Here is a 13,073-nt window from a genome sequence, read left to right as displayed (position 1 = left end):
ATTTTTAATGTTTTTTTAAAGTCTCTTCTGCTCACCAAGCCTGCATTTATTTGATCCTAAGTAAAGCAAAAATAAAGTTTTGAAATATTTTACTGTTTAAAATAACTGTTTTCCATATAAATATATTTCAAAAATGAAATGTATTCCTGTGATTTCAAAGCTAACTATTTTGCATGATTACTCCAGTAAATCATTTTAATATTTTGATTCGCGGCTCCAAAACATTTATTATTGTTAAAAACAGCTGAGTAGAATTTTTTCAGGTTTCTTTGATGAATAGAATGTTCAGAAGAACAGTGTTTGTCTAAAATAGAAATCTTTTGTAACTAATTTCTATAGTTTCTTTCCAAATAAAAAATACTGAGCTTTTGAATGATATAGTGTATAATGTTACAAAAGCTTTTAATTTCAGATAAATGCTGATCTTTGGATCTTTCTATTCATCAAAAAATGTACTCAACTGTTGTAAATATTGATAATAATAATAATAATAATAATAATAATAATAATGTTTCTTGAACAGCAAATCAGCATATAAGAATGATTTCTGAAGGATCATGTGACACTGAAGACTGGAGTAATGATGCTGAAAATTTAGCTTTGATCACAGGAATAAATTACATTTTAAAATATATTCAAATAGAAAACAGTTATTTATATATTTATTTCACTTTTTTTTTTCTTTTGCTGTACTTTGGATCACATAAATACAGGCTTGGTGAGCAGAAGAAACTTCTTTAAAAAACATTCAAAATCTTACTGCTCAAAACTTGACTATTAGTGTATTAATTATCACTAAAATTTAGCAATAATATGTAAAAATTTGTGTGTAGCTGTATAGTAAATGGAACAATATATATTTGAACAAGATTTCTGTGACTAAATTCAAATGCAGTCTATCGTCCAGCTAGAACTAGGTTTTCCAAACAGGGTTTGAGGGTTGATGAAAATAATCCTAAAAATGCAAAAATTAAAATAAATTGATACTTTAATTACTATACTTACTAAAAATATGAAATATTTTATTTGTTTACTTGCATGTCATCAGCATCAGAGAACTGCGAACATGCAAAATTATTGAAAGTTAAAAAACTTAAAATCTCAGGGAGTACTTCATGTAAATATTTTATGTCAAAGGGGTTTGGCTAATGAAAAAAGTTTGTGAACCCTCTAAACTAGAATATCTCCAGAACTTTTCTGGGTGGTTCATTTCTATAAAGCCTTATCCTTCTTTGAACAGAGTATTAAGATCTTCTGCTCTTAGTATAAGTTATACATCTCAGGAGTGGTTTAGAGTTTCAATTACGGCCTGTGCCAGAGTGATGTTTAACGACAAGATGGGACACAGGCTTTATATGACTCTCTAGAGGGCTATAGATCAGCCTTAAGTGTTTTTATCTGATACTATTGACCCCTCTTGTGCCCCAGGGGTCCTGAATGCAACCCTGGATATGCCTCAATAAGAGACACAGCTGTATGAATGTACCTGCAGCTTCCACCGTCCTCCATAGGTCACTATTAAGCTCCAGTAATGAGGATGTACTTTGTTAAAGAATCTAAGCATACCCAGGTTCACTCTGGTTTGGGCACAGACAAAAATAGACTAATTAAGGAGTCTTAGAGAGCATGCTGGCTTAACTAGGCAGCTAGTCCTCAGAGCATCACACACACACACACACACACACACACACACACACACACACACACACACACATGTTGGGTTTACATGTTTTATGGGGACATTCCATAGGCGTAATGGTTTTTATACTGTACAAACCGTACTTTCTATCGCCCTACACCTACCCTACACCTAAACCTAGCCCTCACAGGAGATTGTGCATACTTTTACTTCATCAAAAAAACTCATTGTGCATGATTTATAAGCCTGTTTCCTCATGGGGACCTGAGAAATGTCCCCACAAGGTCAAAATCTACTGGTATTCCTATCCTTGTGGGGACATTTGGCCACCACAACGTGATGAATACCAGGTACACACACACACACACACACACACACACACACACACACACACACACACACACACACACACACACACACACACACACACACACACGTTGGGTTTACATGTTTTATGGGGACATTCCATAGGCGTAATGGTTTTTATACTGTACAAACCGTACTTTCTATCGCCCTACACCTACCCTACACCTAAACCTAGCCCTCACGGGAGATTGTGCACACTTTTACTTCATTGTGCATGATTTATAAGCCTGTTTCCTCATGGGGACCTGAGAAATGTCCCCACAAGGTCAAAATCTACTGGTATTCCTATCCTTGTGGGGACATTTGGTCCCCATAACGTGATAAATACCAGGTACACACATACACACACACACACACACACACACACACACACACACACACACACACACACACATACACATTCTCAATGTGGTGCTACACACAGAGCTCCCTAGAGCAAAATGTACTGGCATACATAGAAGTCTTGAGGGCAGTGATCTAGCATTTCTTACACTCAAGCACACGCACACACACTCTCAATGTCCCATAGCATTGACAGCTGAGTTATAGATGCCTGAGGGCCAATTTTGGAGTGCTGTAGATTTAATGCCATCACACCCTGATTAAAAGACACATTGAGTTCCAGAATTAATCTATGGCTGTTGAATAGGCTACGTCTCCACATGATAACCTCACCAAGGCAACCAATGAGCCTATTAGTAAAGGATTACATCTTACACTAATTCACAAACCCCCACGCGCACACTCAAAATGGCCCTCAGCTAGATTAAATCATCTCAATGTCACTGCAAAAGACAGTTTGTAACAATATGCACTGGGCTGAAGGTGTTTTGTGATTCACTTCTATTGTTAGAAAGATCTTACACAATTATAAAGGCAGATTCATTAAAAAAATTGGAAAGTTTAAATAAGTTTAAACCAAATGGCAGAATAAGTGTTGGCGTTTTGGTGACTATATATTTTTTTTTTGTACAGTTCCTAGCTGTTATTCAATTATATGTTAATATACCAGCCTATTTGAACTACTAAAATTAGTTTGCCATGCTAAAATGTACAGATAATCGTACAGATGGCACAGTAGAGCTTATAGCTGGTCAAAATGGGCCTCTCTAGCTGCTGTCAGGGTAGCTCAGGGTAACACGCATACACTAAAATGTGACCACAAAACCAGCCGTAAGTAGCACAGGTATATTTGTAGCAATAGCCAACAATACACTGTATGGGTCAAAATTACCGATTTTTCTTTTATGCCAAACATCATTAGGATATTAAGTAAAGGTCATGTTCCATGAAGATATTCTGTAAATTTCCTACCATTAAAATATTAAATAATATGCATTGCTAAGAAATTGATTTGGACAGCTTTAAAGGCGAGTTCAGTATTTAGATTTTTTTTTGCACCCTCAGATTCCAGATTTTCAAATAGTTGTATTGTGGGCCAAATATTGTCCTATCCTAACAAACCATACATCAATTGAAAGCTTATTCAGCTTTCAGATGATGTATAAATGTCAATTTCTAAAAAAATTACCCTTATTGACTTTGTGGTCCAGGGTCACAAATATGAATTAGAAAAGACAAAATACAACCGAAAGCCCTCCAACTGCTACAAAAAGGAAGGAAATTTTGAGCAAGGAAATTTTAGAATGCCTCTTTCCCTATTAATTAGAAGCGATTTATAATTTGAACAAAACATAACTTATACTATATTTTACAATACATTAACTGCTTTGTTAAATATAAAATATTCTTTTAAATAACCTCAATGCAATAAAATCATATGTAGCACTTGTTAATATAACATGTTCATTTCACAGAAAAATAGGTTTCGTCGAATAAATTCTATTTTTTACCGTATATAGTAAAATATTTAACATAGTCAAACCAAAATTTATTCAGAAACCTTCAACATTTCTCACATTATCACATATTCACTATAGTTTAGAAAATGGTAATAAAATTGATAGATAACTTTGATAGAAAGGTATGTAATGGGTTACAATCAACCAAAAATTCAGACAAGTGTTAGTATGACAATATTTATACAACTATCAACACTTTGTTGACCAATTACCAAGCAATGCTTAATTTTGTTCAGTCTGTGGTGTAAAAAGTTCACATTAGCAATTAAAGAAATTAATTTTTGGTCCCAAATTTTTATAAATTTTACTGGCAGTCCACAGTATGAAGATTTTTTGTCAGTTTACTTTACTATAGTGACCTGCACCCATTAATAAAAATATATCAAAAATTATATCAGGTGTCTGAATAATTACTGGACTGATTGTATTTTTTACTGCAACACTTGATTATTATTTTGCAGTTAAACTTACAGCTGTTCTAGAAAGTGGTGCAGGGAATACTGATGTGTGCAAGCATCTATTCAGACATTCTGCTTGAAGCGCATTGTGTAGTTTTGCAGTGAGCCGACGCATCACATTTCTCCACGCTGTTCATTGGCTGATGCCGCGCATTCATCATTTTATGCCCGCATTTTAAGTCCATCATAACCCAATAATTAGTGACTACAGTTACCTGGACCTATCAGCAGTCGCCAGATTTCGTAATTCGACTAAGATAAACACATTTTAAGGCTAATGTATTAGTTTTACAGCTGCGTAAACACGCGGCGTTGAAAAGGAAACGCATGTGACGCATTACAGCCCGGCAAAACGCACTGGCAAACTTGCGTTTCAGCACCTCGGACAGCGTTCCGCCTCCTCAGTGAACTTCCCCGCACTGATAGAGTAAGACTCGCTGTTCTAACTCAGTCAGTACTTATTAAAACTGCAAAATAATGTGGAACTAATTAGCATATGTGCATGCGTGTAATCCTGTGCAAGACTTACCCCAACTGCTCGCGGTCCTCCCGCAGAACTCGCGCGTCCTGGGGTTCCAGAAGAACTCCTTCCACGCGCTCTTCTTATCATCCTTTGCCATTTTCCTGGACGAAATAAATGTGCACTCACAGAGTCAACGCCTCGGGACTAACAATCTCTTTGAGAGTAATGAAGAGCTATTCAACCCTTGAATAGTGTGGAGAAAGGGTTAAAGCGATCTTTAAGGTCTCAATAGAAAGCTTTTGTACAATGAAAACTGGGTAAAAGCGATTCTCAAGGCACTCTGCCGAAACCTGAGCACTCAAGCGAGGACTGAGTGAGAGCAGACCTCGCTCTTTCTGTAACGCCCGGCGTTCTGCCCACCCACAAGTGCAGTGCGCATTCCGCAGAGAGACACAGAGAGAAAGAGAGAGAGTGAGGGAGAGAGAGAGCAGTGCAGTTCTAATGTGCCGATACTGCAGTAAAACAAGCTCTGCCTGTTCAGCCCCCCTCCCCCCCACAAAAACCAAAGCCCCTCCTTTAGCAAAACTCAAGCTACTTCTTGGCCAATAGCAGCGCTATGCGGCGCGCTTGGCCCCGCCCCTTCAGCAAAGTGGCACATCGTTAAGCCCGTGATGGCAGAGACTTGTGGGGGCATCTGTCAGTATCTCATGCGGCCGTTGCCAAGGAGACACGCGCGTGCCCTGCTATGGGAAGTCTCAGGTGAAGTCAGGGAAAACTATACATATCTATGGGGAAAACTCGGTTCTGTTCTGTTCCATGCAAAGACTCCCAATGGCCTCAGGTTACAGGTGAATACATCTATTGGATCAAGTAATTAATACTGAAAATAAACAACCAACTACTTGATTGTTGAAGTTACTAATGTAAACTATACAAGTAATGTATCTTGATGCTGCTTTTCTGTTACATACATAGGCTGGTCTTCAACAAGTATTACAGATGAGTTTTTGCATTGAGATTAATGCATTCTTTTAGTTCAGACAGCTCTACAACAAAGATTAATTTCTGTAAATGGTATTTGCTATCTTCCCAGCAAGCAAAGGGGGCATTAATAGTTAAATATGGCCGTTTGTTTTACTGGCAATGTTGTTGATTTCCTTTGATAACTATGATGTCAATAATCACTTGATTTTTAAAATGATAGCAGATTAATAGCAACTAAACATCAGTTCAGTCAGGGCATTTACTTAAAAAAAGACCTATTATGCCCCTTTTTACAAGATGTAATATACGTCTCAGAATGTGTCTGTGAAGTTTCAGCTCAAAACACCTCACAGATCATTTATTATATCATTTTGAAAATGCCTATTTTGAATGGAAGCAGAAACACACTGTTTTCGAGCATGTTTCTTTAAATGCAAATGAGCTGCTGCTCTCCGCCCCCTTTTCCAGTATAGGGCTGTGTCTTTACGGTTCTTTACGGCTGTCACACGGCATGTGAGTACTAAACCTCTCTTTTTGCACTTAAACTGTCAAATACACACAAGTTTATGTTAAAAACACACAATTTACAAACAGCCGGTTATGTCTGTGAAAATAAACAGCTGGGAAAGAAATGGCATGTTTATATTACAACGCCAATTCCAGAAAATTCCATTTCCATGAAATGCCATAAAATTAAAAATATGTTATCTGTTCATTCTCTTTAACCTTTATTTAACTGACTAAAGTACAAAGAAAAAAGGTCCCATTTTTTTTAGTGGCCAACTTTTAATTTTATTTTGTAAATATAACCTAATTTTGATTTTCATGGCTGCAACACACTCTAAAAAAGTTGGGACAGAGGCAAAATAAAAGTGAAAAAGTTCTAGAATATCCAAAATAAACTGTTTTGAAACAGTTCACAGTAAACAGGTGAAATGGAAATAGGTGAAGATATCATGTTTAGGTATAAAAGGAGCATTTGAGTCTTTGCAAGCAAAATAGGCTCATGTCTCATCACTTTGTGCCAAATTTCAGTGTCAAACAAATCAAAAATCATTTTTCTTAATAAAAAACTATAAAGAATTTAGGTCTTTCACCTACTACCACACATAATATTGTCAAAAGATTCAGAGAAATGTCTGTGTAGGGCAAGGCAAGACACCTCAGGTGAATGTCCATAACCTTTGAGCCCTCAGATGGCATTGCATAAGAAACCATCATGATGCAGTGTTAAATATAGCCACATGGGCTCAAGAGTACTTAGTAGCAGGAAAACTGCTGTCACTTAACACATTCTGCAGCTGCATCAATAAATGCAACTTGAATTTCTGTTACTCGAGCAGAAAGCTATATACATCAGTTCTATGCAGTGATACCATGGGCTTCTCTGGGCCAGAGCTCATCTCAGATAGTCAAAAAGACGATAGAAATGTGTGCTGTGGACAGACGAGTCCAGGTTTCAGCTTGGTTCTGGGAAAAATGGATTGAGTTTTCAGTACCAAAGACCAACCATCCAGACTTTCATCAGCAACAGATGCAAACGCAAACGACTGTCATGGTATGGGGATGCAGCAGAGCAAACAGCATCGGTGACCGGGAATATGTGTGAAGGTACCTTGAAATGGAGGCATGTATTGGGATTGTACAAACTGCCATCAAGATGACGTCTTTAATTGTTATTAGATCAAGATAATGCCAGGTCTCATTCTGCATGTGCTACAACAGCATGGTTTCGTAGACACAGACTGAATGTGCTAGACTGGCCTGCCTTGAGTCCAGATCACTCTCTGATTGAAAATGAAAGTCATGAAAAGGAGAATCAGACAACGACGATTACAGTCTGCTGAGCATCTGAAGTTGTTATTATCCTCAATTCCCAAACAATTAAACATTGTAATTAATAGGAAAGTTGATGTGGCACAGTGTTAAACATGCCTCTGTCTCTTTTTTGGAGCGTGTCAAAATTTGGTTATACTTACAAAATAAAACTAAAAGTTGGCCACTGAAAACATTTGAAAATTTTCCTTTGTACTTTAGTCAATTAAATAAAGGTTAAAAAGATTGAATAAATAACACATTCTTGCTTTTATGGCATTTTACGAAACGTCCCAACTTTTCTGGAATTGGGGTTGTAGATCTGTGTGGCAGCAGCCTAATATATGGTAAACCAATCAATGAATCCACTGCTTTCTTGTCTCCTCTGAGTCTGGGACTCTAAATAGTGTTCTGTGCTCATCTGTGCAGCCAAAGACAGAACAGTTAGCATGCTTTGCTCAAACTTTGGCCATGGTGTTAGAACTGGTACACTGTTGTTGCTTATGAAAACAGAATAGTGGCATAGTGGGTGGAAACGTGCAGATAAAGGGGCGGTAATATTATAATAAGATCCCCTTTCTATGTCACTGGGGGAGTGAAATCTGAGCCGTTTGTTTTTTTCACAGGTTTTAAAAGAAAGGCTTACCAAAAAAAAAAAAAAAAAACACTGGGTTGTTCTTTTTCAGGTTTTCTGGGTTGGTAGATGCACCGGGGGCCCGATTATAGCACTTAAACATGGAAAAAGTCATGATTTAATTATGCTCAGTATGTTACTAAATGACATATATATTAATTTAATTTTAAAACAATAAGAAAATTCTTAATTTTTTTTTTAAAAGGACTACACACATCCAGATTTTACAGTGCAGACTTAAGCTAATTAAGACAAATACAACTACTGGCAAGTGCCCAAGCAATCTTTTTATCTGCTTTATATTTCCGATGCACTGGACAGCAAACCTTAAGCATAAATTCAGCACTTCAGCAGTCCAGCTGTTAAAGAGCCAGTCTACCTCAAACTTCCTCTCAGCATTTAATATTATCTGTATATGTTTCAATGACTGGTAGTCTTCTGTCACATCAAAATAGTCCCATAACATCTGTAATGATGTTTGAGACCGATGACAGATCAGAGCCAACAATAGCCTATACAGAAGATCTGTAGAAAGTGAAAACTTGTACAAGAGCTGCATCTTTGATACAGGATATCAGTAAACAACAAATCAGTCAACACATTTTAGCAACAGACTGTTGTTACAGCATCCTGTATTCATGATGCTGACACATGAGTAAGAAACAACTGCCCACAGTGAAACTGGATACTGAAACAAGTCTGGAAGGTCAGAATGAAAGGAAAAGTTCAGCCAAAAATGAAAATTTGCTGAAAATGTGCTCAGATGAGTTTATGTCATAATTGGAAAGATTTGGAAAAATGTGAGATTACTTCTACACTAATGGATCCTCTGCAGTGAATGGAGCTCTCTGACCCTCCATAGACAGCAAGGGTTCTTCCACGTTCAAGGCCCAGAAAGGTACCAAGAACATCGACAAAATAATCCATGGTCAGTGATTTAATCGTAATTTTATGAAGCTACATGAATACATTGTTTGCAAAAATTAAACAAAAATAACAACTTTATTTAACAATTCTTCACCTCTACGTCAGCCTAGCACAATTTTGGAGAGTACCACAATGTATGACTGAACCATTGATGTCACATGGACTATTTTGTCGATGTTCTTGGTACCTTTCTGGGTTTTAAACATGGAAGGTCTATAGGGGTCAGAGAGCTCTTGGATTTCATAAAAAATATCTTCATTTGTGTTCTGAATATGAACAAAGGTCTTACGGGTTTGGAACAACAGGGTTTGGAGTAATTAAGGACCGAATTTTCATTTTTGGGTGAACTAACCCTTTAAGGTGTTTTAAATTTAAACCATCACTTCTGGCCAAAATAGTCCATAATCCATAATAACGTTTTTATGGGATAAAAGTTTATTGAGTAATGAAGTTGTCCTCTTACATCAAAATCCATCAAGATATTTGTTTAAAACTGTTTTGAACAGTTTTCACTTGTAAACGGTACTTGATCTGACTTTTGAAAGATGAGTTGTTTACTAGAAAAGCAATATTATTGATAGAAGGCCTTTTTGAAGTTAGAAAAGGTCTTGATGGATTTGTTTTGTACAAACACAGGACTTCACATTGCAGCACACTGGTGGACTGATGGGCTGGAGTCACATGAATTACTTGTGAATTATTCAAATGCTTATATCAGCTATTTGTACTCTCATTCTGGCGGCACCCATTCACTGCTGAGGATCCACTTGGAGAGCAAGTGATGTGATGCTACATTTTCTAAATCTGTTCCGATGAAGAAACAAACTCCTCTACATTTTGGATGGCCTGAGGGTGAGTACATTCCCAGCAGTTTTATTGGGAAACTATTCCTTGAAGAGATAAGGAATGAATAAAACATTACCACATTAAAATGTGAAAGCAGATATTACATTGATTGTAAGTTAAGTGGTCTGCAGGACATAAGACATTAAATCCATGTGCATTGCAACAGTTTCTTTAACTCCCTCTTACACACACTGTTATTAAACACATTTTCGGTTCATCATATAAAATTTATTTCATGACGATATCAATGCAAATATAGCACTACAGTGATTTCCAAGGTACACCGTATCTTACCATACCAATATATTATGGCACTCATAATATGGCCACCGTTTATGTAGACACGCAAAGCCGACAGTTTCTGTAAACTAGTTTACCCAATAATACTTAAGTTACCCTTTTCATCTTAATAAATTGCCACTAGATGATTATTTAGTATATCTGAAGTACAAACTGGGCACAATTTATATAGACTGGGACTCAGCCCAACCTTGAACTGAATGATTAAGGGAATCCGTCAAGAACTCCAAGCATGCATTGCACCAGCCCTCCTCTACTGTGGTCCTCCGTACTGTTTGATAAAGACTGTGTTTCAAATGGTGCAGTGAAACCCTGGTGTTGTGGTGACAACATGTCAAACCTTGGCAACATCACATTTACAGTAGTGTTGCCAGGGTGAGAACTGTACAGGTTGGTGGTTCTAACTATTCGGAAAAATAACAACAACTCTGAAATACAACCACAACAACAACTGAGAAACATTCAATTGCCAACAGTTACAAAAGGTTCCACTCCTTAAAACTCCATTGTGTGATAAAAAAAAATAAAAAATCAAGGAGCACTCAAAAGAATGGAGAAGATAAATAAAACAACAGCAGTGAGGGATATGTATGCAATAGTAAAAATGCAATATAGCAGCAGAAGTACTTCAAAAATATCCAACTGATATTCCAGCGAGCAGGGTGGAGTGTGTCGGTGTGGGTATGAATGTGATCAGACTTAAGTTGCTTAAAGGGACTTGCATGACACTAGCCGGAAAAAAACATCGGTTGGTTGGTTGGTTGGTGTGTGTGTGTGTGTGTCTTAGACTGTGCCTTTAGTAGAGAGGGCTCGCATTTCAGCGGTCCATTCAGTACAGTGTAGACAGGTAGCCACAGATAAAACTACTAAATTTCTTTATAAAACAATTAAACACCTTGTACTTTTATACATTGTATGCTACAATATATTTATTGATTACAAGTATGAAAGTGGAAATAATTGCTACATAATCAATACAGTTGTACATGTTTATTTTACAGATTTTAACACTTTGTGTTTTTTTTTCTTCTCGTTTAATCTTGACCTCACGTGGTTCGCTTTCTTTTGTGCGGAAAGTTCCAGCATCGGTCTGAGGAGCGCCGCTGTGTGTTTATTTCTCCCAGCAGAGTGCTGCGAGTGTGTGCGTTTCTGTATATGCATGTGTGCATGAGCGTTGGACCGTGTGAAGAAGTAAAGTTTGCTCCAAAACTTAATACCCCAGGTTTTAAGACTTGCATGGCTTAAATGGCATAAATTATGTCTCTTACCAAAATGTATAGCAGAAATCCGATGAAAGACTTATGTTATTTAAAAAATCCACATTGTTTTATACATATTTTGGAGTATGGGGGGTTGCAATTATTTCAATGATGCAAAATGGCTGCACTCAGTGAGCTACTGCCGCTAACTGAGCCCTTCCTAAAGACCTGCGTCTTTGTTCTCTCCACTTTAGCCCTGATGCCTTTGAGGCTTTAAAGGGATGGTTCAGAGTAGAATTGACTTCATTGCTATGCACTCCGAAGCCCAAACTACAAATGGCGACACATCGACGTCACTTCCCTGGTTTGAAAAAAGCACGTAAAAGTCCTCCTACAAGTTGAAATGTACACAGATGTAGTAGGAGGACTTTTACATGCTTTTTTCAAACCAGGGAAGTGACGTCGATGTGTCGCCATTTGTAGTTTTTGAGACTAGTAGGGATCGGCTAAAACGTGTTTTTAAAACACTCATGGTGGACTTACAAATGTTCCGATGCAGCGTTTTGTGAGTACATAACCTATTTACACTACTGTACAAGTTTGGTAAGATTACTTGCACGTTTAGTGGTGCAATTTACGAGATACATCACATGTACCATTCACTCCTGTAACAAGCAATTCGAAAAACTCTAATATCTCCATAAATGTTCGACTAAGGTAAAAAAAAACTTCGGATGGGGTATTTACAAGGGCTTCGGAGTGCATAGCAATGAAGTCAATTCTACTCTGAACCATCCCTTTAAATAGACTACAGCAGAGACAAAAAATGCTAGATGTAAACATGCCAATGCTTGTCATGAAGCTGTAGCCACTTAAAGGAGTTTCTCAGTGCGGATTTCACTTGATATATGGGCCTTTAGACTCCTTGTGGGGAAAATCGATAGTACAACATTTTAAGTCTTACACTTACATCCATTGCCACCTGTAAGCTCTTTCAGTAGCTGTGGCATCGTATCAGTATTTTAATTTCAGAGTTGTGTATTCTGAATTGTGCTATAGTAAAAATAGCAACAGGTAGCACCAGTAGAATGTCATAATGGTGCTCCCCATAGTCCTAAATATGTATAAGATGTGGAATTTTTTTAATAATGTAAATCTTTCATAGGTTTTCTACTATATATTTCAGATATCATTTATGTTTTATTAAGCCATACATGTCAAAATACCCTTTACAGGACAGGGTAACTGGACTGCTCAATCTGACTGTAGTATGATAAGACTGACAAAGAGTTTTATACGTGTTATTATATTTGACCCTTCACAGGAAGTTTGATTGAAAGGCGATCTGACCAATCATAATGCTAAATCTGGCATTTTTGTCTGACAATATGAGACACGTTGGTCGACTAGAACTTGAAAAATTGTGTTTTGAGTCTTTCTGCGGTTGAAACAACATACACTACCAGTCAAACGTTTTTGAAAAGTAAGAGTTTTGTTTTTTTCAAAGACGCCTCTTCTGCAAACCAAGCCTGCATTTATTTGATCGAAAGTATAGCAAAAACCGTACAATTTTAAAATGT

General features: G+C 37.2%; 1 protein-coding gene across 2 annotated transcripts in view; it reads right to left on the bottom strand.

Moving 5' to 3' along the window:
• The window catches only part of atp1b2b (ATPase Na+/K+ transporting subunit beta 2b), a 26,616-nt gene extending 21,364 nt beyond the window's left edge, over positions 1 to 5,252 (bottom strand). The window contains exon 1 of one of the 2 annotated variants that reach the window (XM_073839589.1): positions 4,855 to 5,252. In XM_073839589.1, the coding sequence (XP_073695690.1) occupies positions 4,855 to 4,945 (91 nt within the window). In that variant the 5' untranslated portion in view covers positions 4,946 to 5,252. The remainder of the gene's footprint in view (positions 1 to 4,854) is intronic. The other variant, XM_073839588.1, reaches the window with a different exon arrangement.
• Between the last annotated feature and the right edge of the window lie 7,821 nt (positions 5,253 to 13,073).

The sequence above is a fragment of the Garra rufa genome, chromosome 5 (assembly GCF_049309525.1).
Source record: "Garra rufa chromosome 5, GarRuf1.0, whole genome shotgun sequence".
In the NCBI taxonomy this organism is placed as follows: Eukaryota; Metazoa; Chordata; class Actinopteri; order Cypriniformes; family Cyprinidae; genus Garra; species Garra rufa.
Note: the sequence above shows the minus strand (reverse complement) of the source record. Positions and strands in the feature narration are given on the sequence as shown.